At 42.7% G+C, this 26,747-nt stretch overlaps 2 protein-coding genes across 12 annotated transcripts in view; one reads left to right on the top strand and one right to left on the bottom strand.

Moving 5' to 3' along the window:
* The window catches only part of CTNNA2 (catenin alpha 2), a 1,086,060-nt gene that overhangs the window by 726,816 nt on the left and 332,497 nt on the right, over positions 1 to 26,747 (top strand). The window lies entirely within an intron of this gene.
* On the bottom strand, positions 88 to 3,052 carry LRRTM1 (leucine rich repeat transmembrane neuronal 1). 3 transcript variants are annotated; one of them, XM_027622209.2, is made up of 2 exons: positions 2,194 to 3,052; positions 88 to 2,093 (listed from the first exon to the last, which is right to left on the bottom strand). In XM_027622209.2, the coding sequence occupies exon 2, from the start codon at positions 2,032 to 2,034 to the stop codon at positions 466 to 468; it is 1,569 nt and encodes a 522-aa protein (XP_027478010.1). In that variant the 5' UTR covers positions 2,035 to 2,093; positions 2,194 to 3,052; the 3' UTR covers positions 88 to 465. The 3 variants fall into 3 exon arrangements, with proteins under 3 accessions (XP_027478010.1, XP_027478012.1, XP_027478011.1); XM_027622211.2 differs by having other exon boundaries at positions 2,346 to 3,052; XM_027622210.2 differs by having other exon boundaries at positions 2,350 to 3,051.

Here is a 26,747-nt window from a genome sequence, read left to right as displayed (position 1 = left end):
ACACACACACACACACACACACGAAGGACATTTTAACTGTTGCTTCTCTTTTAACACAGGTAACAGTTCAGTTAGGTTACACCAGTCTGTAAAAACTGTAAATGCTATTTTATTTTAAACATTTTAGTTTACAAAAAAAAAAAAAAATCAATGATTGGTACCTTTTTACACTCTCAGATTCCTGAATATGGACAGATCTTCAAAGGAAGGAAGGAGTTCTCATATGAAATTTAAGATAGACTGTCCTGAAGGTTGTGGGGTGGGGTGTTTGTTGTGTTTTATTTCGTTTTTGTTTTTAAGACACAATAAAGCTAAAATGTCAAGTCTCTGGGAGATATCCCCGTACAGTTTCAGTCAAGGAGCATCTCAGAGCACAGACAAGGAGAGACCCCAGCCTGGCGCTGGCCGTCGCCCCAGGGGCCCAGGCGTATTTGGTAGCGCACGGGTTGAGAGCGACTGGGACAATCACACCTCGCATTCCCTTGCGGGCTGCTGGTGGCAGGTACAGGATCCATACTCATTGATGATCACCAGGGCTCCTTCAATGTGGTTGGGTTTGTAATCAACGTAGTATTCCTGGGCAGACATGGCAGCCATCTGATGCATGGTCTGTTTCTGCTTTTGCTTCCTGCGCTGCGTGACAAAGCACTGTCTGAGCTGCCTGAGGCTGGCTGGGAAACACTTCCAGGAGACATAGAGCACCAGGACCACAATGAGGAAGGAGAAGATGAGGGCCATGGTGCCTGTGACCACCTTGTGGATCTGCACGGCGTTCTCGGCGTGCTCGCCGCCCGGGAGCGCCACAGTAGCCGGCTCGTGCGTGCCGTCGAGCTGCCCCTCCCTGCCGTCAGCGAGCGTGGTGGCCGGGCTGGCCGGGAGCCCCAGGTCACTGTGGTTGGTGACGGCTGAGAGCAGGTGGCCGCTGGTGGGCTCGGCCCCATCCTCGCACAGGTGGAAGGCGTACACAGCGTCTAGGACGTCCTCGCCCTGTGCGTACTCCGGGCTGGCGCACTGCAAGTTGCCATCGTAGCGCCCCTGGAAGCTGTTGAGCCATGAGGCCAGGGCGCACACGTTGCGCCCACAGTCCCATAGGTTCCCGGCCAGGGTGATGCTTGTCAGCGATTTCCAGGAGTTGAGGATCCGGGGCTCGATGTAGGAGAGGCGGTTGGAATCCAGCTGCAGAGACTGTAGGTGCGGCACGGTCTCGAACACATGGGGCTCCATGTACTCGATCTCGTTGCCTGACAGGTCCATTTTCTCCAGGTTCCAAACCCAGTCTAGCGAGCTAACCACAATGGCCACCTTGTTCCTCTTCAGGCAGAGAGAGTGCAGGGAGATGAGGCGCGGGAAGTGGGCGAAGTTCACCTTGACCAAGTCGTTGTGCTCCAGGTGCAGCTCTGTGAGCTTGAACAAGCCGGCGAAAGAGTTGCGCGCCAGACTCTTGAGCTGATTGTATCCGATGTCAAGAAACTTGAGGCTGCGGCAGTCCTGGAAGATGCGCACCGGCACGAACTGGATAGCGTTGGACCGCATGTGCAGCGTGGTGAGCTTACGCAGCCCATGGAAGAGGTCGGGCGCCAGCGCCTGCAGCTTGTTGTACGAGAGGTCCACGCTGCGCAGGTTGGGCATGGGCCGGAAGGTGGTGTTGGCCAGTTGGGTGATCTGGTTGGAACTCAGTGTGAGTTCCTTAACTCGGCGCAGTTTCTGAAAGGCGTCCCCCTGCACGGAGCAGATGTGATTGTGATCCAGATAGAGCCACGTGAGCTGCATTAACCCCGTGAACTGGCCGGCGCGCAGCTCCGAGAGGCTGTTGTAGCGCAGGGACAAGCCCAGCAGGCCGGACAGGTTGTGGGGCGCCTCGGTGAGGTTGAGCGCCTCGCAGTACAGCAGCCGCCCCTCGCACCGGCACAGCTGCGGGCACCCGCTGGGGGCGGCGGGCAGCATCTGAAAGCAGGCCCCCAGCAGACACAAGACCACCCCCGAGGGCCTCCTCAGCAGCCAGTATAGACAGAGACCGAGCAGCAGGAAATCCATTAGCGAGAATCTTTCCAGAGAGGCTGGAGAATGTCCATTGGAAGCGCTCGGTCAGAAATCTACATCATATTTTATTCCAAGGGAGGGGGAGAAAAGGGCAAAATCAAATAAATATATTGAAATAAAGAAGGACCCCCCTCCCCAAAGCCACACGTTCACCTCTAAGCATGCAGAAAGCTGGGCAGCATGGAAAGTTCACAGCCACGGAAAGATCAAAGAGATGGTGATTTGGTCCATGTTAGATGCTGCAGCAAAGAAAAGGGAGGAAAAAAAAAATCTTCGGGAAAGAATTTAATTAAAAAGTGTCTTACCCACCCTTTTCCAGAGAGTGACAACCTCCATTCAGCTGCTCCCTTTGTGTGCAGGCTAATTATATGCAGGGCGAGAGAAGACCCCTCTGTGTTTCCGAGGCAGCCCCGGTCCGCGGCCGGCGGATCTGGCAGGCGCACAATGTCTCACTTTGCTGCTCGGCTCTGGGCTGCAAGGGCGGCTGGCGAGGCGGGGAGGCGACTTCTAGGACCCGCAAGTTTCCCAACTACGTGCCGGCGCCGGGCTTCGCCTTCCTGCCGCTGTCCTTTCCCTCTGCAGTTCGGACTGTGACGTTGTGGGAAAAAAAACTCCAAACTCGGGGCTCACGACTCCCCTGGATTTGACAGTCTGGTTAATGTCCGTCATTGGAAAGGACCACTGACCGGCGCCACCTTTTACTCCGCGGAGACCGCCTGCCATTCGCGCCCGGGGCGGCTGCGGAGAGCGGGTTCGCTCATGCTTTGCGGGGAGGTGCGGGCGGCGGGCGGCGGGCGGCGCGGGCGGCGCGGGCGGCGGCGCGGGGAGCGGGGAGCGGCGCCCGGGCTCCTTCCCTCCGCCAGGCAGTGTGCGGCTCGAGCTTGCACAGGCACCTACTGCTCACTGAGTGTCGTAAGCTGCTCACGATTGTGCGTCTTCCCGGAGCACCTCAGACATGGGCAGATTGAAAAGGGGTGGGCATAAAACCAACATTTTACCGAGCCACTAAAGTAATATATGTTCTTTGATGAAACGGAAAACACTTTCAGCTTTTTTATCCATATTTCAAAAAAGGGGGAGAGGGGATGGAGATGTGGGCTAGCATCATCAACGACAAGATATTTCCAAGCAGGAAACTGAAAGATTCTGTTCTCTCCCCCTTTCCTTTTGGGGATGTTCCCCCCTCCCCCCTTTAAAGCTGTCTACATGTAAGAGACACGTAGGAATCTGTAGAGAAATCAACATTTGGTCCTTTGCTTTAGAAAAGCAACTTGAGAGAAGATAGAGTAAAGCAGTGATTGTGGGGGCTTGGCTAAGATTTTTATTTTTTTCCCTTTCCTTACAGGCACTGGAGTTCTGCAGTCAGCCAGCCCTCTTTTAGTGGTAGATGGGGAAATGGTTTCTAAACCCAGTGGATTTGGAAAGCCATCCCGATTTGGTGGTATGAGACCAGTGTGTCAGAAACGTATGTCTGTGTGCAGGGAGTCTTGCCTGAGATCCTGCGGGGACTTGACCATTCCCCCTAGATATCTATAAGGTCCCAAGTGGATCAAAGAAAGATTCTGCTGTAGGGGCGCCTAGGTGACTCAGTTGGTTAAGCGACTGCCTTCGGCTCAGGTCATGATCCTGGAGTCCCGGGATGGAGTCCCGCATCAGACTCCCTGCTCAGCAGGGAGTCTGCTTCTCCCTCTGACCCTCCCCCCTCTCATGTGCTCGCTCTCTTTCTCATTCTCGCTCTCTCAAATGAATAAATAAATAAAATCTTAAAAAAAAAAAAAGGATTCTGCTGTATGACACCCAGGAGGGCTGACCTCAACATGCTGCACATGGTGATTACAGCACCCTTTGGTACCCTCTAGGAGAATATGCTAGAGAATAAGCAGAGAAAGGGTAGTTTAAACCATAACAAAGCCTACCCCCCTCCATACACATAACCCTAATTAAACTTTGAGACTGTTGCTAAACTGTGTCTTCTAAGTATGAAGAGAAGAAGTCTTTGCCTGATTATTTCCATTCACAATCATCTGTAGATGAGGTTCTTATAATGAGCTCTCTCTCTCGTTCCAACCAACCAGCTTGGAGAGGGTCTGTATGGCTACTGTCAGGAACCTGTTGGTCATTTGTTTAAAAAAAAAAGAAAAAAAATCCTCAGAGATGGCAGAGGGAAACCCTTCTGGAAGTGAGTGTGGGCAAGCCTAGCTTCTTGACAGAGATGCCCAAGGAGGTGGTAGGGGGAATCAAATGTGAATCTCCAGCTCCTCTCTTTGAATTCCTATCATCTCTGCCTCTCAGGAATTGAAAGTAAGTGGGCATTATCTGTAGTGGTACTCATTTTGATAAGAAGGCAGTGGATTACCAAAGCTCCCAGGCTGGATTGACTTTGGACAAGTAACTGGATTGGTCTTTAGCATCCAAGCTGAAGGCACCAGCCAGGGGAGTTCAAAGTCACCAAAGACTGGTGGTACTTTTCAGGAAAAGTCCTATGAACAGGGGCATGGATTATTACATTTTTTTATCCATCTTTGCTCTGCCCTGGTTCTTTATCTCCAAGAAGTATTATTTAATTGGAAGGAAAACAAATCCGAGACATTCTATACATCACATGTCATCTAGGAGCTAGAAGAGACGTTAGAAAATCAAGCCCCTTAATTTTGCACCTGAGACTGAGGCACAGAGATATCAGGCCATTACCCAAGGTCTCACAGCTTGTTACCCCACAGATGGGTTTTTTGCTGTCCCACACCCAAGTGGTGTTCTTCCCTTGCCATTCTTGATGGTTGCCTGTCACTCTAGCCTCCTACCTGACTCTGGACTGGGCACCTGCCGTTTTCATCCTGGCACCTGCAAGGTGCTGCGGAACACTTTAACAGACAAACAATTTCACCATCAAGTGTTTTCCCCTCTTGCCAACACAATTATTCCTGACAGCAGCCTGGCTGATTGAGCCATAAACTCTAAAGGGTGGTGGGGGAGGCGGGGGCAGGCAGGAGTAAACATTGGCCAACCATTCAGCAAGCACTGTGAGTCTAAGCCACCCAATCCCCACGGCTGCTAGGAAGAAAATCCTCCTAATGCAGGCGGCTTGGCAAAGTGGTGATGGAGCCTGCCAAATGGGCAAGAAGAGGTCCCACTTTGGATGTCACTTGATTTGTAGAGCTGGTACAGAGAGGCAGAAAAGAGTTCAGTGTTGGCAAGGAGGAAAGAGAATAAAATTAAATTCACTGCATTTATATGTGAGTTTTCTTCTAAGTATGCTACTCAAAATGTAGAAGATATGTCTAGGTTGTAATTAAGATATATATATTGCTTTTCACATTATTATCCTGCAAATCATTTCATCTGGATGGTATCTTTAAACCTTTCCCACCTCTAATGTGGCAAGTTTGCATCTTTTCTACGCTTTTAAACCCCTTGGCAGAACTGTATACATTAACAGATTGAAATGAGCTTTATTGAAATTTAGCTATTCTAAGTCATCTAAGTTGCAGAATCCCAATTTATTATGTATTTAAAGCATACCAGCACTGATTAAATCAATGCAAATTAGGTTAAACAAGAACAACATGAATCAAGTGTTTCAGCAAAGTTGAGAAACGACAACTTTTGAGTCACCACAGCAAGTTGATATAGGCTGTTTTTCGAGAGTTTTAATTTCATGCTTCTCAGGGTCCAGTACACTAACAAGTAAAAATGAAGAGAACTCCCCTAAAGTTCTCTCCTTCCTCATGTCTGGTCTTTTCTCTCTCTTTAAGTGTCTTGTGAGAACATTTGATTCGGGTTATAATGTAGCAATTGTGTATATACTTGGGCGAACCACAGGTTTCTGTTGGCAAAATGTCCTCTCCTTCGGTGGTGGTTGCTGATGAGAGATACTTTACATGCTCTGAAAACACCCTTAACATTTTCCACATTCGTATGGGGAATGAGCTTATCCCTGTCTGGCTGAACCACCAGAGTACTGTAGTCAGATGTCAAGAAAACCACCCCGAGCCATGACGCCAACATGCAATTGGGAACTGAAGTCAGAAAGGAGGAGAGTCTTGAAAATGTGGATTCAGAAAATGGAAGGAACTCTGGGGTCCAATCTGATTGCCAAAACACAATCTGGAATTAAGAGGAGGGAGAAGAGCAAGCTTGAGATAGCTGGAGAGACCAGAGTATAGCTTGGAGGAGGGAGTGATTAATTTCTCCTCTGCTAAACCTTACAAATTAACCTTTGCCTAATAAACCCTCCTGCTTTTTCTTGGTACTTCATGCTGCGATGGGAGGGGGAGGTGAGGAGTGGGCTTGGGGGGGTAGTCACATACAATTTTGAAGGGATATGTCTTTCCCATTTCATCTCAACTGGAGGTCACCTCCAGTTTGTTCATTGTAGTCCAAATGGTTTGTGAACCAAGAGCTGCAAGTGAAGAACATCTGAAATGAGCATGCATTCTGGGGATTGGCTTTCCATTAGTAGTCTTTGGCAGTGTTCAAGGAAAGAGAAATTTGAGTGGTGATTTTAATGTTCTGTCATCGCCGGCACCAGCTTGGACCTTGATCTTTATGCTGTTGTCTTTAATTTTCAGTAGCAGTGAACCATGGCTTTCTTTAAAAGGAAACATTTAGAGGAAGGCGAGGAGGGTGGGAGTCACAATTTCAAAAGGAGAGAATTAACTCTCTTGTTTCTGTGGGCATACAGTATAAACTGGCATTTTATAGAATGCCTCTGAAGATGCACATGGGGCCAAAGGTGAGGGCCCTAAGGCTTCTCTCAGGAGTTCTACTTAGGAGAAACAAATTAAAGAGGGGAGGTATTTTTTTTCTTATCGACCTTTGTCCTCTTCTTAAAACTAGGTAGTAGTACAGATCGCACTGAGGAAATACCTACCATGCTCAGTGCATGATGTGAGTAATGGGGGTAAACCCAAGAAATGCAGTGACTCAGTGCTTTCCTCCGGGAACTTTTAGTAGGAAGGAGAAGCAGACACTGAGGGACTTTGCCAATAATATTTATATATTGCCCAGTGCTTGAGAACAAATGTCTCTAGAGCATACAAATGAGAAGAACTGAGCGCTCAAATGGGACCAGTGCTTAAAGGCTTCACTGATGGAGGTAAATCTTATGAAGGAACTTATGGACTCAAGATATAGGTGCACCTATATCTGGAGGGGTGGGCATCATAAAGGCATACGTACAAGTGTGGGAACTGGAATGCTTACATCTTTTTGAGTGGCTCAGTTTCTTGGGGTGTGGGGGAGAAGAAGGTAAACAGGGACAAGAGGAACCTCTGTGTTGAGAAGAGGAAGGAAGTTGGTAAAGGGCTTCCAATGCCATACTGAAAATTTGAGTTTGCTCTATTCTGTTAGTCTCTAAAGTCCAACACCTTAGAGTCATCTTTGACTCTTGTAATAAATACCTGTCTTAGTTCAAGAGGCCTGTTCTGTTACGTGGGGCCCTTCTCTGCAGGTTCATTCTGCACTGCCATATGTTCTGATCGTGTGGTATTATACCTAACTATTGTATCCTCTCTCAATCTCTGCCTACCTTCGTTCTGGCTGTCCTTCAAGGTTGATGTAATTTCTTCTATGAGTTCTTAACAGATTCCCTTGTAAAGTGATCTTTCATTCCTTTGAACTCCATTAGCAGCTTGTCTTTACTAATCTGATGCCTGGTCCTGTTCCCTTTGTATGAGTGTGGCAGTAACTTCTAATTATAGTATTTTAGAACTGAATGGAACATTAAAGGTCTTGGAGACTAGAATAAAAGGATCTTGATTGGGGTCCCTGCTTTGCCATTTTCTATCCATTTGATCCTGGATAGGTCACTCCATTATCGATGTAATAGGACTAAGGATGGCTATTTTAAAGGAGTCTTGGGGAAATTCAGAGAGATCGTTTATATTAGTGTCTTGCAACTTAAAAGTGTAAGCCTGGGACTCACAGCCTTGGAGCATGTTAGACAGGTGGAATCAGATGTCTTCCAACGCCCACTGAATCACATCTGCATTTTACCATAGGCTGTAGGTTAAAATTAAATTTTGAGAAGCATTCTACTGAAGCACTCACAAATTCTAACCTGAAAAAGGAACCCAGGGGTCACCAATTCCCTAGTTTTATAACTGTGGAATTGAAGGGTCAGTGATGTTAATTGATTGCCCATGACTGTTGGTAGAATTTGGACAAAAACCCCCTTCTGAATCTTGATTTCAAACACATAGAATGCAAAGTCTGTGTCTGTCGTACCTGGTACTTAGTAGGTTCTTAATAAGGTTTGGTTTTATCACTGGAACAGCAGGAAGTACAGAGCCCTTGTATGTGCTAGCTTTAGGTATCTTCCTGCTTGCTTGACCCCTCAGTTTTCCTGTCACTGCCAGTCTGCATGTATTTCTCATGGACATTTTGGTTTTACCTTTTTATTATAGAAAAGTGAAAATTGAAAAAAAAAACAAAAAAAAACCCCTGAAAATTAAAATGAAGATTGTCTCCGAAATTTCAACACCCAGAAATCAACTATTAAGTTTTGGGCATGTAATCTTTTAGAGTTTGTCTATTTCACACATATATTCTAATAATCTGATAACATTACACATATTCCTTTGTAACTTTTTTCCATTGTGATATTTTTCCACGTCAAGAATACAAATCAATAGTATCATCTTCAATGCTACAAAACATTCTATTTTATTTCTCTTATCCATCCCCTCTTGTTTACCAATTACTTAGTTTTGTTTCATAGCTATTATAAAATGGCTCTGATGAACATTCTCATACATATACTGTAGTAGATTGAATGCTTATATCCCCCTAAAATTCATATTTTGAAACCCGATCCCAGGGGTAATGCTATTTGGAGGTAGGGCCCGTGGGGGAGACTAGATCATGTGGGTGGAGCCCTCATGAATGGAATTAGAGCCCTGATCAAAGAGACCCCAGAGAGTTCTCTGGCCTCTTCTGGCATGTGAGGACAGCAAGAAGGTTATCTATGAACTAGGAGGCAGGCTCTCCCCAGAAACTGAATCTGCACGCACCTTGATTTTAGACTTCCAAACCTCCAAACTGTGAGAAATAAATGTTCATTGTTTAAGCCACTTGGTCTAAGGGAGTTTGTTATATAGCAGCCTGAACAAACTAGGACATGTTCCTTTGCTTGTTTGGACAACTGTGTCCTTAAATTTTAATTCTAAAATTGGTGTTCCAAGGGTGGGGACTTTAAAAAGACTTCCTGTACATAATGCCATATTGTCTCCCTGAAAGGTTGTACACATTTCATCCTCAAGAGCTCTTTTGCTGCTTTCTCTTCTCCTTGAGAAACTCCACCACATCACAAACAGAAACACCTTTTTCTCCCCTCTCCTTCATCTTGCTCAGGCACTGACTGAGATCTCTATCTGAATGTTCTCCCTGCCTTGGAACTATCCTTCCTCCCCATTCTCGTTTCTCCACTCCTTCCCATAGAGTCCATTCCCGCTTCAGATGGAGGGTTGGGCTTTGGGGGCTTGGGTGTTTCTTTTGGGAGTTCATGAGCATTTCATTCTCACATCTTATTAAGTAGCTGTCCAGCCAAATTATTTTCATAAAGGTGTTAATGTCTGAAAATAGTTTACTGCAGTGTTACTTAAAATGCTCATGTTGGGATAAGAATGTTTAAACATATTTTTGAAATGCACCAGACTGTGCTCTGTTCTGTGAGAATACACTCTTTATTTCAATCACAAGAAATCTTGTTTTTCTTGGTTTCACCCAATTATTTAGGACACCTCTTAACACCAAACGAATGTGCTAGGACAGCTTTGGAAACATCTATTTAATTGCAGTCCACAGGAACAACTGACTCTAACTTGGCTCTCTCCCTACCAAAGAGTGATTCTAAGGTTTGGATTTCAAGTGCTATAGTAGGACACTGGTGAAAGAACTTTTTTTTTTTTTTTTTTTTCAGGTCCTCAGAATTTATTAAGATAGCTGGACAACACCGTTCTTCTGCTTGGTATTAGCAAGTCTTACCTCCTCATCCTAGCCACAAATAATGAAACCAATTTAATTCTGTAGTAAGTTCTTTCTCTGATACATCTTGACATTTAATTATCTTGTTTTATAGAATTTTCCAGATGTTGCTAATTTTGTCCTTGCAGATAAAACAAAACTTCCTAAGAATAGACTTGTTATGTTCCTGCTTTTAGGACCCTCTAATATCTACTTCCAGATGTACAGAAGAAGATCAGATATGAGAGACCATATATGAAGAGTGGAGGAATAACCACCTAGCACTGATACACATGCACATTCTCTTCTGAATGTAGTCTGGCACAGTTCTGGGTTCGTAGAGATTCTTGGTGAATAGAGTTTATGAACTTGTTCAAATTCTTGCCTAATCAATAGCCAGTGAAATCTGAGCAAATATAAATAGCCTCTAAAGTACACTGACACATAGGCACAAAATATTAACCCAACTTTTGTGTTGAATTCACACAGATTAATGGCATTTATACATGGCATCCTTACAAAGATCTGTTTTGTGTAGGAAATCTCCCACCATCCATAAGCAATGAGCTTTCAGTGCTAAATTTACCTGCTCATTTGGATGCATTTATGTCTTTATTTAAATGTCATCTCCCATTCTGTGTTACTACTTCTTAATCTCCCACAGACACCTTGAGAATGCCTTTTAGTTATTTAACATAAATGTCTGTTGCTGTTCTTATTTGTTTTTCTTTTAAGTCAAATGGAGGTTTAGCTGATGAGATACAGAATTCAATAAAATGTAGTCCCTGCCTCCACTGTTCTCAGATCTGGGTTGCAGGTGATGGGTAGTGAAACAATTTGATTTGTGCTGTGGCAGAGATGTAAATAAGAGCTGTGGTTGGAGAGATTTCTCCAACTAGTTAAGCGAGATCAGCCAGAGGAGCTGGGAGAAGAGGAGGAGGAGTTGACTAGATGGAAGGATGGAGGCCACTCCAGTTAGGTAGGCAAAATCTGTGGAAAAACTACAAGGGCTTCTGAGATGCATAGGATGTTGGGAGCACATGTATGAGGAGAGATGAGACTGGAATGTTAGCTTAGAACCAGACTAGGAAGACTTTCAACCTGGATTATGATTTCTAGAATGTGGGTACAATAAGTGATGGCCTTGAACGTGAAGGGCAGGGAAACAGATACTGGGAGGAAGGAGAACAGTTGGGAGGCTACCACATCTGCCCAAGTGAGATATTGTTAGCCCAAGTGGGACTTACTCTATTAACATCAGAGATGTATGGGGCAGGCCAGGTACAATAATGGTTTTGTAGTGGGATTGACAATCATGTAAATGGTAGTTTTTCAGAGAATTAATTTAAGATGATTTCAATAGAATGGGTTAATCTAGGGTAAATGGAAAGCAAGGAAGAATAAGATGTGGAAGCAAGCTAACATTTGGAGCTAAGAGTAAGCAGTTGAAAATAGAAACAGGTTACAGCGGGACATAGAGATCATGGCATCTCTGGGAGATATATGGTGGTTAGAGTGTCGGTGGTAGGTGCAAATCCCCAGGGAGAGAGATTAGCCTACAAGCTGCTGCACCATCAGAAGTCTCTGCAATCTAGTAAGGCAATGTGGGTGTGGGAAGCAGCTGGATGACAGGGAATGGCAGGTCCCAGGCTACCTGCAAAGTACATGTTTTGCTTAAAGTCTATTAAATTCTAATTTTTAAAAATCACATTATATTAGTAAGCAAGTGATATTGCAGGCCGTATTCAACTTGTGGAATACTAGTTTGCAAAGCTTCTTTTAAAATGATGTTCTCAACATAAAAGAACGAGAGGGAGCAGAAGAGGTAGAAATTGCCTCAATAGGAGGGTTAGTTTAAAAAATTGAGAAATGCTGTATAGTCCGTAGTGAGCAGCCTTTAATATATAGACATGGTCATGACAGTGTCATTAAACCATGGTTGACATTGACAGGATTCAAGAGGAGCCCAGATGGTCAAGGGTTAGTGATGCTAGGGGGAGAGTGCCCAACAATGAGTAAACCTGCAAAGGAAAAGTGCGGTCGTGGTCCTGTTTGTCTAGGGACTATGTCATTGGCTGGCTGAGGTGGAGTGTATCCTTCTCCCAAGAGAGTTTGTCATTGGCATCTCACATCAGTGTAAGATTGTTCCTTTGCGGATGGACCTTATATTACCTTCTCAAACAAGAAACAGGGTGATGACTGGAGATCATGTCCTTCAGAATGCAGTCCTATATTTGCGTTTTAGCAGAAGAATCTGAGACATTGAATAACTTACTGAAAAAACTTGAAATTTCTGATGCTATATCAGGCTGAAAAGTATTCCACCATTTATAAGCGATATGACCTGGACAAAGTGATTTCACTTCTAAGTAGAAGTATTTAACATAGTAAAATAAAAAAAAAATAATAAATTAAATTATAAAAATAGAGAAGTAGTACAAATGCTATTGTAATAACTACTTATCTCAATTTCTATTATATAAGGCCAAAGATATATCACTTAGACTGAAGACAAGAAGGAAAAAGAATCTTAAGCACAGGGGTGCCTGGGTGGCTCAGTGGTTGAGCATCTGCCTTCAGCTCAGGTCATGGTCCCAGGGTCCAGTCCTGGGATTGATCCCCACATTGGGCTCCCCACTCAGTGGGAAGCCTGCTACTCCCTCCCCCACTCCCCCTGCTTGTGTTCCCTCTCTTGCTATGTCTCTGTCAAATAAATAAAATCTTCAAAAAAAAAAAAAAGAATCTTAAACACAATGGTATCATGCATCTCTAAACTTAAACTCTTACTGCTCCTTCTTTAAGTACCTGTTCCTACTTCAGAGACTGCATAAAAACAGAAACAACAAACAAAAAGCTTGCTGGTTAAACCAACAATTATTTTTATGTACTTCCTGATTCTGTGTGTTGGCCCCAGAGATCTTCTGTATGGGATGGCTTGACTGTGCTCACTCAAATGTCTATGATCAGATGGACAATTAGCTGGAGACTAGGCAACTACGATGTCTTCACTCACAGAGATGGAGATTGGCACACTGTTGGCTGGGGTCCCACTGACTGACTCACTGCAGCCAGGGACCCCTCAGTTCTCTTCCACACGGCCTTTTGTCCTCCAATAGGCTAGCTGAGGTGCAGTTATGTGGTGACTACAGGATTCCAAGAGGGGCAGGAAAGAGCAAGTCCCAGTATGCATGTACATTTCAGAGTCCAGAGTGCTAACCATAACGCCATGGGACCCACATCCTTCAAGTCTTGTCTTCCTGCAAATTGCTGTTGTTTGTTGGCTAAAGCTAATCACATGATCAGCCTGACTCAAAGAGTGGAGGATTAGGCTCCTTTTCTGGATAGGAGGGGAAGAACTTATGGTGGTTTTTACAGGTTAAATAAAGCGTCAGTGGATTAATGTTTACTCTCTCTGTAAGTACTAAATGCTCTAAAACAATTTTATTTCTCAAGCCATATGGCCCAAACACTATGGACCATAAGCACCAAGGCCCAGAAGCACAGGCATCACACAGCGCTTGTTAGAAAGGTAGAATGGTAGGTTCCACCTTAGATATGCTGAATAAGAATTGACAATTTTGCAAGAACCCCAGCTGAATCATAAGTCTGATAGGGTTTTAGGAGCGTGGTATCTTTTCACTATTCCTCATAATTCCCTTTGCTAGTTGCTATGTTCTCCTGTTGAGTGATAGATCTTTGATTTTTAAAGGTGCCAGAACTGTTTCTTTCTGCACAATTGAAACAGAACAAACATAGGTTTAAACAGTGAAACAGGTTGCTTCACAGCATGAATAGCTAGAGAGAGAGAAGGTATAACATTTTTCCGCTCAACCGTCCTTTGCCTATAAAAATGGAAATTTAAAATTAAAATAACAGTACATAAATATTAAAGAATGTTGTATTTAATAGGAAGCACCATTTAGATGTTAGAACAATTTTTAACGTAGAAACTGTGAGGCACATACTTACTTAAACCGACCTTTTACATTCCTGAACAGTTGCTAACTGGCCCTTGGTTTTCTAAAGATTGAAAGATTGACTTTCCAACCATTAGACCACAAGTTAAATATCTCTAGAATGTGCATGAGTCCTTAGGTCCTCTTTCGGCCTTTGTACAAGTAAATGAGACCAGCAGAACTTAGGAAGAATCTAGTGTGTGCAGACCACTGGTGTCAACTTATAGGAAATACAAGAATATCATAGCTTGTTGGGTTCTGTTCACTTCAGCCCCAGAAGTGAGGGGGAACAGGAGGGAGGAGAGCCTAAGCTTTCAACAATAAAAGTGTATTTTACCAGGCTGAGGACAAACAAGTAACATCTAAAAGACTTCTAGCTTTTCTCAACTTTTGGCTTTCTTCTAAGAGGAAGAACCTGTTTGCAACTTCTGGTGCCCTCCTCTGGTTTGCTTTGACCTCAAGACTGGAGGGGAAAAAAAGAGGAAGAGGAAAGCAACAACAAGAAGACATTTTGCATTAAAGCATAATGCTGTCATTCTGTGTGAAATTTGCTTTGAGTATTCCCTTTTTCGAATGGGATAACTTTTTCTTTGAAGCTGTAATTAATGCTGTCTTAAATATATGTGCTTTGGAGTCCTGTTCTTGTCAATCAGTCCACCAGTCACTAGTTAAATATCTGTTGAGCATTTAACCTATAGGCGTATTCTAAGTATAGGGCTACAGTGATGAGACCGAGTAACCTTGTAAGCAAACAGATAAATTGGATAATTTTTAGGTACTAATACGCTAGGGAAAGTTAAAATGGAACCAGGTGGAAGAGAGAAATTGAGGGGAGGGGCCTGCTTTCGTCTAAAGCTAGGCAAGGCTTCCTTGAGAAGGTGACATCGGAGTTGAAACTGAATGATAACAGTCAGCCATTTCAAATTCCATGAGATATGCGTTCCAAGCAGAAGGAACAGCAAGTGGCAAGGTCCTAAGGCCAAAACAAGCCTATTTTCATCGGATTGTAAATGGCTAGTATGCTGCATTGAGTGAGATGGGGTTGAAAATATGAGGAGGATTTTGAACATAAACTATGCTTTCTTCAAAGGTCAATGCACTTTTTATAAATCTGCACAAATGTTCAACAGCATCTCATCAGCTCCACCAAACCTTATAGAGTGACAGTTCTATCTCAGGCACTAAAGTAAAGCACATTAATATATTAATTCCATTCATTTGTTAAAGTTCTCTGGGATTATACTGTTTTCCCAACATACATGAGGAAATCCAGGCACAGAAAACCTAAGCCATTAACCTTAACACAGCTGGTATTAGTCATTAGTGATTTTTCTATATTCCCTAGATTCTCCGTTGGAGCAACTAAAAGAGCTGGATGTCATTCAGCCTTTTGACTTGGTGAACACCAAACCTGAGTTTTCTAGGGTCTTCTTTTTCCCCGGAGTTCATCCATAGTAGACCCAGCAAGAGAGAAGATGGGGCAACTTAAACTTTCCTCCTGGATTCCCACTCCTCCCGCCCCATTCCTTCCATCTGTTGCTGTTTGCATAGAAAAAGAACAGAACAGAGTACCAACGACCACACACATTCAGAAATCTCATTTTGTATGTGGGAGTCTGGATTCATTAACAAGTTCCTCAAACTCTCCCTGCATTTACAACACCAATCTAAACATAACCCAGTGAAGTCATGGGAATAGGCAATGATCAGCTGCATTTTGCTGAGATGTCAATGTTCAAATGCATCATCAGATATATACTACATCCTAGTAAATGGTTTCTGCTTCAGACAGGTTGTGTTTTCAACAGCCTCTAAGTAAATAGCGCTCATTTTAATATTCTCTAACCTCCACACTGTCCTTCTGATTCTGACCCCTATTACATCCCACTTCCTTTACAAGGGCTTTCATTCTCTAGACTGTTTGCTTACCCATCCACAAATCCATATTGTCACCCATCCATTCAAAAACCATACAGTGGATACTTACTCTGTTTCATTACTTGTACTAAGTGCTAGGGCATAGAAAATATTTGGGGTAGTAGTCCATTCTTCAGAGAGTCTATTTGCTAGTGGGGAATCCCACTCCCAGAAGTCCATATTAATCCATTCCTTCTTTGAACTCTTCTCTAAAAATTAAGTGTTTTGTTAAATACTGTTTTAAGTTGCTCTCTAGTTGTTTCTGAACTTCCTCTCCCCTCCCTCCCCCACCCCTTATATCTGCTAGGTTGAAATTTCTCAAGAGCAAAATCCAGATCATAATTCTGGTATAGTGGAGTGACCTGAACATAGAGTTGGGATATCCATGTTTAAATTCTGATTTTGCCATTTACTAGCTCTGTGATCGTTTTGGGTACCTTCTTTCTTTATATAGAGAATGGAAGTTGGATGGGAGGATTTCTAAGATCCCTTTCAATTTTGACATTCGTGAAAATGTGAATTCTGAAGTACCCAATAAGCGCAGGAAAGTGAAAGGGACACTCACTATAAAAGCGCTGAGAGCTTGGGTGGTTTTCTACCTGCAACGTAAATTTGCTACTAGCCTAGAGAATGGAACACAGTATATATAAAAACAGTTTAGAAAATCAGATTGGACCTTTCTTGTGAAGCTAGGTATTTGGATAGGGTCTTCAGCTAGGCAGGGATTCTTCCCCAGCCCACAGAGCAATACAGACAGGAGATATGACCTCATGCTAAGCCAACTCTCTATTTCTATCTTTATTGAGTTGCTGATTTTACACTAGACGTTCAACACTGGCAGTATCAAAATGGTCCTAGAAGAGATTTTCACGTATGTTTGATGATGAAGACAGGTAGGATGTGAAGGCTTCAGCCCTGTGCTTTGGGTGTTGCAGTCAAAGGGAGAATCCCATCCTTTATCAAACTATCACAGATGGCAGCCTGGCCTGGTTGCAGCCCTCTCTACTCAAATGGTCACCTTGAGTTCCTTTGGCCATCCATATGCATAGGTTAACTATGTTCAGATAGTAATAACCTGTAAGTACTCATTTTAAAAATAAATAGTTCTCTAAAAGGACTTAAATTCATCTGTTTGATTTCAATATGTCTATAAATTCAGAATATTGTTTAATAGAATCAACTACTTCCTTTCAATATGATTGCCTAACAAGGGCTGATGGATGCCAACGAGTATTTTTGTTGTACAAAACTAAGTAGTTGTTTGACAAAGTGAAATTGGCATGTTGCCTAACTGGCCACATCTCTTCAAACCTAAACAAAGTTTGTTTCATTACATAATGTGGTGAATAGTACATCTCTCTTGTAGTTGCGAACATTGCAAAGGCTTCAGAAATCTTTTTGAAATCCAAGTGTCCCCACCACTTAGGATATTATTCAACCACTGTGTAAAGGAAACTCTGTTTACTTTGATGGTTTTGCTCTTTCAGAATCCCTGAGGGCTGAAAAAGAAAAGCAATACTGTATAACTTTGGTGATGTGAATATAGTAAGACTGTATCTGGGTCTCTAGTTCCAGAATTCTTTCTACTCTGATGCCATTGCCACATAGAACACCATTCCAGCTGTCATAAGAATTCTTGATTTATAAAGTAAATAAAATGGCATTTACCACCCACCTAACTGCAGTGGTGTCAGGAGGGTTAAAATGAGACACATTCAAAAGCTCTCCAGAAATATTTGATGTTCTGTACGAAGACAGTAACAACTCATAAACTGGCGCTCTTCTGCAGCAAGGAGAGTCTCTTCTTGTAGCCTGCTGGTAGGAAATGAGGCAAGATTTTCCACCCAACTATTTCGGGAACAGATAAGGGAGGATTGCATGTTGTAAAGTAATAATCAGAATGTCAGGGAATAGTTTTTCTCCGATTCTGAGATTCTGTTACTGCCTTAATCTTAGGAATTATTTTTCATCCATTTAGTAATTTTAAACAACTTAAGGATAAATGTGAACTTAACTATCAAGACCTAAGTTTGTTCATCTATAAAATGCGATCTATATCTATGAAATGTTCTCGCTTTATAGAACTTTTAAAAAAATAAACATGAGCTGATACACTTACAATAGGTTTTCATGTTGCATTCTACAGCTGTGGGATATTTTCATTATTATTGCCATTTTTGTAGGTCTACCAAAATAGTAGACCTACATTTAGCATTGTCATTTCCTTTCTCTTTGGCCAGGTAGCTACATTTGCCAGCAAAGTGGGGATCTGTATTCGAAGAAAGCTTTTTTTCCTAGCTGTTTTTCTCCTTTGGCTCCAGCAGCCCTTGTACCTGCCTCTAGGATTGAACCAGGGTTTACTTTCTCTGAATTATGATGCAGGCAGCCGCTTGTCTCCCGAATGGTTAACTAAGGAATAGACAGAATCTGAAATCACTCCCAGGTGACCGCCATGTGGAGATATAGTTCTTACTTTTATTCTTTATGATTATTTTATTCTTTATCAAATGTGGTGTGAAGGGAGGTGATGAAGAAATTACTTGATGAGGCTTAGACTTAATTATCAATGCCTTGCAACTTTTGTATCATTAATTTTGTGCATTTTAAAGTAAATTATACATCTCATAACATTTTACTCCTAAATATTTCATGTATATCTGTACATTTTTTTTATTGAAGTATAGTTGACATACAATGTTATATTAGTTTCAGGTGTACAACATAGTGATTGGACAACCCTATACATTATGCAGTGTTCATTATGATAAGTGTACCATCTGTCACCATGCAGAGTTATTACAATATTATTGACTCTATTCCCACTTTGCATCCCCATGACTTATTTATTTTATAACTAAAGTCTGTAACTCTTAATCCCCTTCACCTGTTTTGCCCACCTCCCCAGCCCCCTGTCCTCTGGCAACCACCAGTTTGTGCTCTGTAAAAACTACTATATTGTTTATATAACCACAATATCATTATCGCACTTTAGCAAATTATCAGTAATTCCTTAATATTATCTAGTGTACAGTCCATATTCAGATGTCTCCCATTATCCCTCAAGTTTCTTTTCTTGTTCTTTTTTTGAAGTGATGTTTGAATCAGGATCCAAATCATGTCACCACGTTTCATTTCATTAGGGAGGTGATATCTTCAAGGGGACAGAGGGGGAGAATAACTCCCAGAATTCCCCTAGGCAGCCGTCGCCACCAGAGTATGCCAGCGTCAGCCATTATTCATTCACTCACTCAAGTATTTATTTGTTCTATGTGTTAGACACTGTATAGTGCAGGTATAAAGGTAAGTGTGACATGCTCACATATAAGAAAAGTCCATAGACTGAGATAACATGGAAAAACTTGATAACCTACCAACTAAATATTTACTGTGGTTAGAGTAAAATGGAAAGGCCTCCTGGAGAAATAAGGAAACTTGACTTTAATTGAGAGGGTTTGTGGTTTCACATAGGAGTTGGGAAAAGATGGCGCTATGGAAAACATATCATGATGGTTTTTCAGGCAGGACTAGTGGTGATGAGGTTCTGGACCCAGACTGGTGGGAATAGAAATTCTCCCAAGGAAGTATTCACTGGACAAAGTACAGATGCTGGGGAAAGTGCACATAGAAATCAGGTGAAAGAAGTGTGTTAGAACCACCCAGTGATTTGTGTCCTGTATGTTGTTTCTTTAATGAATGGCATATTTTAAAATAATTTGTGACATATAACGAATTCATGAAATGTATGCAACTACAACCAAGAACAATTGTGGAATATATCTTGTTTAAAGCATATAAGAGTGGGCTTTAAAAATATGTCTTTTCTAATATGTAAAAAGGCTGTATCTTCTAAATTCTGTTACTTGTGGCAAGGTTTAGTTTTTGTGAATGTGCGTATACTGACAGGTTCTGATGGATAATAAAATGCTAAATCACCAGTGGTGGGAAATATTAATCTAAGTTTAGTGTTTATTGTGACTGTATTTAATCAATACTTTATTTCTGCTAACATGTTTTTTGAGGCTGTCTCTGGCATGGTATGTAATCTATACTCTAGGAAAAACTATAGCCTTCCTGAAGGTGCTCTGTATTTTATTTTATTTTTTAAAAGGTGTAATAGGCTTCAGAGAACAGTGGATATTCCTCTTGCTCAGGAAGCAACAACAGAACAAAGCATTTTATATATGGTTGTATTTTTTTAAGATGATATTCTAGACATTCTTAGTATGTACAGAATTTCACAGAACTACATCAGAACACAGCTCATTTATTTTTTTTCTTTCTAGAGACCAAATTAATTACCATCTGATAAGCATGCTTATTGCTCTTCTTTCTACCACCAGGCTTTTTTTTTTCTTTTCTAGTTACAGCCACTAAATGAAACTCAGTATAGGTCATCGTCGGTAAAATGCCCAGTGACTAAAACTAAGCGATGCGGCGGCTTGCCTAAGCCCCTCATTTTATGCGGTGTAAAAACAGACCCATGAATGGGTACGTGTGTGTTCTGAAACTGGAGAGAGATTGTGCCTTCTGCGGCTCACACTGCACGTAGCCACTTCCCTGAAAGCCAGGGAACCTATTTACCATTGTCATAGTAACACACAATTTGGGCCTACGAAGACTTAATCCCGAGAGGCAACTGTTCCCTCGCCTGGGAGGCTGCACTCCCGGCAGAGCTGGCTGCCGCCCCCAGGCTCCCGCGGCTCGGGTGGCCCCACACGCCAGCCTGGCCCAGGCGCACAGGCGCTTCCCCCGGCTGCGCCCTGCGCTGCATGTGTTGCCATGGCGATCGGAAACGCGTGTCAGGCTAGACGGGTGCCAGCGCCGCCTTGTCGGTTTTCCGAAACCGAGTCACTTTTGCTAGTTCCTCAGCATGTGGGAGAGATTTTCTTACCACTCGGTGCCAATCGGGGGCCAAACTCCAAAACCAGGCTGGGCCGCCTCGCAATCCAAGAGAGTGCGGGCGAGCCAAGTCTATTTCCCTGCCGCGCGCGGGAGCCACAGACAAAGGAGAGCAATGCCTTCCAACGCAGTTCCCTACAGTCTGCCACCTGCCATTCCTAACGCCGCTGAAAAGCATGTCGTTTGGGAACAGGCAAAATTAGGGACGGCTTCTAACAGGAGATCTCTCGTTCTTGAAGACGAGCTCGAAGAGAAATAAGTGCCCTGGGGCAGCACCACAGCTTTCACCACACCTCCAGGCTCAATGCAGGCATCAGCCCCGTTACTGCCCACTAGTCGCATCTTTCCTTTCTTCTCCTTTGCATGTAGCTCACGGGTTCACAAATCTGACTGCACAGCAGCATCATCTGGGGAAAGCTTTTGGTTTTGACTTTTGTTAGATTCCTAGGCTACAACCCGCTCCCACCCCCAGCTTTTGATTTAACAGGGCTGGGAACAGACCTGGGAATCTGCATGAGGCACATTCCCTTGGGTGATCCTGATACACATCCAAATTTGAAAATAATCTCCTTTCTTTCTTCCTCTTCATTTCCAGCTTTTCCTCTTATCTCTCTTTCCTTCTTGCTTGCATGCTATCTCTCAAAGTCAACTCCTCTTTTTTCTCCCCGCATTCATCCCTCTCTCCATCCCTCCTCCTTTCCCCCTTCCCCCCACCCTCCTGCCCACCCCACCCCCAACTCCTGTCTGTCTGTCTATCTCTTATGGCATCTGTTGTGTTCCAGGCACTGTCCTAGATGGTTAGGAGGTTTTGATCTCTGCCTCCATATAGCATTGGTGGTCTCTCATCATTAACCATCTCTCTTTAGTTTCTCCATACCTTGCTGGCCCCTCTTTTTCTCTCTATACTCTCATCCTGTTTCCCCCCCCAAGATCTTTCTCTTTCTCTTTTATTTTCTCCTTCCCTTCCTCCCTCCCTCCCTCCCTCCCTTTCTTTCTTCCTTCCTTCCTTTCTTTTTGCTATTAGTAAATCCATGTGCATCACTGAGCACCCCAGATATCATGTAAGATTACAAAGGTGCAGGCATCTACCTGGGTTTCCAAGATGCAGGCTCCTCCCATCAGAGCTTAGGGTACCTCTTTAGACTATAAGGAGCCAGGCAGAAGAAAGAAGATGATATACACACATCCAGTTCTTTGCTAATTACATGGAATTTGTCTTTTCTAGAAGTCAGGGTGAAAAATAAGTCAGGTTACTCTCAGCTAACATTGGAAACATTATAGTTTTCATAATGTTTAACAAGTTCTTCATTATACTTGCTTCTCTTAACAGGTGCAATTAAAAATCGCTCTCCAGTCAAAAGAAAGCAGGTAAAAATGGAATTCTCACTAAAGGAGAAAATACAGAATAACCTCTCTGAATTAATTCTGGCCACTCTTCAGGCTGTTTTACACAGATACTCTTTTGAGCAGGAACGCCATGCATTGTTACAGATTCACCTGTTCCAAAATTTAAATTACACCTGTGTGACACCTGAGTCCAAAGACCATGAGAAACTCTCTCCAAAGTTAGGGGAATCACTTTGCTCCCTTTGTTCCTTAAGGGTTGCTCCTAGGTGTGAGGCATTGTCCCGCGTCTCAGCTGAGAGTCATAGGCTGTGTGTGAGGGCATGCTGCCTCCACCCTGAGCTCATTCCATAAGTCTTCATGTGGATTCTAGGTTGAGGGCTGCGGTCATCATTACCTCTGACTGCCCTGGGGTGAAGCCCCTACTTAAAATGTTAACTGACTTGAAGATGTCAGGCACTACCCAATCAGTCAGCTAATCAGCAGCTATTTATTAAAAAGTCTTCTATGTACAAAAATTCGGGCAGTGTAGGAGTTGAGAGAAATTTAAGAAGAAAAAAGTACGATGTTAACCTTTGGAGATCTGGAAGACCGATTTCCGTGAAAAGAGAACTAAATTCTTTGCTTAATTTCTCAGAAGGCTTGGAAGAAAAGCACATTTCTCAGCATGACCATGAGGCCCCGAATCATTTTGCCTGCCTCCCTTACCTTATCTTTCGTCGCTATCCCTCTTGTTGATTTTTTTCCAGCCTCACTTCTACTTCTGTTGTGTGCCCCCCCCATTTGCCAATCTGTTCCATTTTAGGAATAGCCATCTTCTTCTTGCCACCCTGTTCTAATGTTCTGCCATGGTACATGCTCCTACTGGACATTTTTCAGTTTATCTTTCCCTTCCTTTCCCATTAAAATATAACCTACATGAGAACAAGGGTCTTAACTCTTTGGTTCCACCTAAAAGAATACAAGGAATCAAAACTGTGTTTATTAAATATTTGTTGAGTGAATAAATGAATGAAAGGCTGTCTGTGTTAATTGCAAAGTGAGGGCTCAGATATTAAACATTAGTGTTTCCAGAGGAGGGAGGAATCACTCTGGGCTAGACAAAAATTGATTAGAAAAGAAGGGACCCCTGATTTGGATTATGTAGGTACACGGGGTTTAGACCTATAGAAAGAATGATGGGTTTATTTCAGGTAAGGAGGAATTGGTCAATTAAATGATTTAGCCCATTTTGGCCCCAAACCAGTTACTTGAATGTGGATGAGTGCCTTAACCTCAGTTTCCACTTCTGTTCTTCAAGGTTCCTTGCTGTTCTAACTCTGTAATTCTTAAAGCTGTTATATATTTTTTCTTTTTTTTTTTTTTTTCCCTCATCAGGGAACTTTGGTATGGCAGTTGCTGCTATAGGAACAGCATCAGAGAAATCAAGTTTAAATAACTGGCTCTTTGTCTATAATATGAGAAGGGGGAAAACATGTTTTCCCTTCATTGGCAAAGAAGATGGTTATGGCTGATTAATCAAGCCATTAGATACTGTTTTGCTGCTTTCAGTAGAAGCCAATGATGAGAATTTAGCTTGAATATTCATGTTATAAGTGCTACATGAGTTTGGAATGCTTATAGATTCACAGAATTTGAGACTAAAAAGGACCTTAGAGATCATTTAAACTCTGCAGCCCCTCCTCCATATCATTTATAATTTTATAGCTTAAAATACAAAGGCCCAGAGTAACAAAGTGATTGGCTTATGGTTCCATTAGGAGCTGGTAAGCAAACTGAGATTATTTACCTGGCTTTCCTGACCCCCAGTCCAGTGCTCTCTCTATGGAACCTCAGTGAGCTTCAAGTACTTGGCCATGTTACATAAGCCGAAAGAAAATCTGTGAGCAATGACTAGGCATACTTATAGAAGAAACCCTATCATCAATTTCAGTTTCAAAGTCGCAGTGGTGAAAGTGAGAAATACATGTTGAGGGAATATGCTGGCATTTAAAAGGGTATAAAGCTGTATTCATCGTCTCTTTGAAGAGTGTGCAGGGTGCAAGTTAGGGGAAGAGGATGCCATTGTTTTACTTCCCCCATATATTTTCTACATTACCCAAAAGCTGCATGCTGAAATAGTAACACCCCTTCCCAGTTTTTTATCCTTTAACTTGCAGTACACAGTACATGGAGATGTATTATTTTGACTAATGAGTTTAGCTTTGCTCTTGCAAATAGTGAGTGTCAAATGTCATTCTTTCCATCCTCCAGCAGATGGCAACTCTAGTCTTCTTGTCATTGTATCTATTTCTACACTCAGATTTGGTCCTCCACCCCTGCCCCCCTCGCCTCTCTTTCAGAAGTGCATCTTTCTGCACTACTAAGGGTTATATGCACATGTGACTCCATTCCTTTACCTTTGGAATCACCACCTTTAGCATCTGACACGAATGGCCAGTCTAAATGTGCCCAGAAATAACAAAATCAAAAATAAGCCAACGATTCTAACTTTTAAAAAATAGGAAAAAGGGAAGGTAAAGTTAGAGATTCTAAAATAAGATGTACCACAGGGAACTTTCCATTTAAGGCAACAAAGTAGTTTCTTAAAAAGAAATAAAAAGTCAATTTCTTCAGGTCTAGCTTTTAAAGGAGAATAGGTTTGATTAGATGCTCCTTAGTTATTGGTTAAAAAGTCATAAATATCTCCAAAATAAGTCAAATCTCAGAATGAAATCATGTCAAATTTGTCATGACTACATTTTTTGGTCTCCTGTAGTCTCCTCTCTTCCATTTTCCCCTCCCGTTTACACACACCCTTGCTCTCAGTGGTTAGAAAGTCCTGAATCTAGCATCCCTCTTTCTTTCTTTTTTTAGAAACCCCATTTCTCTCTCCAGGTGTATTCCTAAACCATTGCTGATAAAAACCTTCATTTATCTGCTTCCAGTGTCTTCCTCCAAATGTTGCCCCAATCACCTAGACCCTGAAGACTCCTACAGGACTGCAGCAGTTAGAACACAGGCTGTGATCTCGTTCTAAGTCTGAGCAAAGCCATAAGAAATCACCAGAAAAGAGTAGCAGCCACTCTTTTTTGAAAGGTAGAAATTAATGATCACAGGCATGAGCAAGTCGATCCTGTCGCCAATTCCTCATTGAAAAGCTGTCTACAGATTTCCAAACCAGGTGTCCTTGATGTGCTTGCTTACATTAGGAATGCCTGAGATGGGGCAGAGAAGGGGTGCAGGAGTGGAGTCATTTGTAAACTGGATTCAGTGGTCTATAAATGCTTCATAGAGGGAACTTTTGCTAACTCATCCTCTTCCAAAGAACCTAATCATTTTTTCCCCTTCAAAGTTGAAGGAAAACTGTTACCTTGATATACTAAATACCAGACAGAGATTAAAGTCTAAAGGAAGTAAGAGTAATAATAACATAGTAATAATAACATACCTCTTGTTCAGGAAAAAAAAAAAACAAAACCGCAAAGCATTTTTAGCTGCATCAAGTATGGGTTCTTTCGTTATTACTGTCATCATGTGAAAATATGAACTGATGCTGCAAATACAGTTCTTGGAAGCAACTGATACTTGTGGAAATCCAAGTATGTTATCATTCACTGACAGCCACTAATGAAGACAGGGGAGCTTACTTCAAACCAACAAATAATTAGCACTGACAATAGAAGTATAAACAGAGCCTTAATTAATTAATGCCCTAATTGTCTGCACTGCTATATCATCCGCACCCCTGCTTCGACTTTAGCTATAGCATATGCCCAAGACTTGCTTCTTTCAGCTTTATGATAATCACTTATCCATGTGCTCAGTGTGGGCAACCATCTGCACTGGAAGTCTCCCTCCCTCTTATGTGTATATATGGTTTCATTCTTTTGTTACTTCCTCTGTTTTCTGGCAATTCTGATACCTGGAAATGTTTATTTATTGGTATGGATAGCTTAACTGGTGTCCATGGGTGGATGTATTTCACAGCTACTATGAAATGGGAAGTGATTGATTGGTAATTCTGCAGTTATGAGTAGAACCCCCTGGACTCTCCATTTTGGTCTTTGTGACAGTAAACTCTCAGCAGTCCCTGTGCCCTGCCCTGGCTCACCCACTTTACAATCCCAGCAGTCAGAAAGCAGAGAGATTGCTTTCATTCTCCTTTTTCAGGGAAGGATGATCAGGTCTTTATTAAAGCACGAATAATGATTCTGTCTTTTCTTTCTTTTGAAGGAGAAGGCCATGTTGGAAACTATAATGTGGTGACTTTGAGTTGTGTGAGGTTAAAGGGAGATGCATGGTTTTGTATTGCAAGGATGTGCCTGTTGATGGTAGTGGGCTGAGCTGAGGGGCCAAACTGAAAGACCCACTGAGCAGGAGGGACAGGGGAGAATGGGTTGGAGCAATCAACTGGAGAGGCACATAGCTCAGAGAATCAGCATTAGTGGCCACAGTGGGTCAGCCAAGATCCTAGTGCTGAGCTCTAGGCTCTTTTCCATCCTTTTCTGTGTGGGCATCCCTGGCTCTCAAGAGTTGATTGTAGCCAGAATTTGAACCAGAGCCTGCTTAGGAATCCTGTATCTGAGAATGGCTAAGTGGAGATATCACCCCATGATGTAGTATGTGTGTGTGTGTGTGTGTGTGTGT

The sequence above is a fragment of the Zalophus californianus genome, chromosome 8 (assembly GCF_009762305.2).
Source record: "Zalophus californianus isolate mZalCal1 chromosome 8, mZalCal1.pri.v2, whole genome shotgun sequence".
NCBI lineage: Eukaryota > Metazoa > Chordata > Mammalia > Carnivora > Otariidae > Zalophus > Zalophus californianus.
This window is presented reverse-complemented; position numbering and strand designations above follow the sequence as displayed.

Coding starts and splice junctions, on each gene's coding strand:
- LRRTM1 (XM_027622209.2), bottom strand. CDS start 2,034: ATGGATTTCCTGCTGCTCGGTCTCTGTCTATACTGGCTGCTGAGGAGG.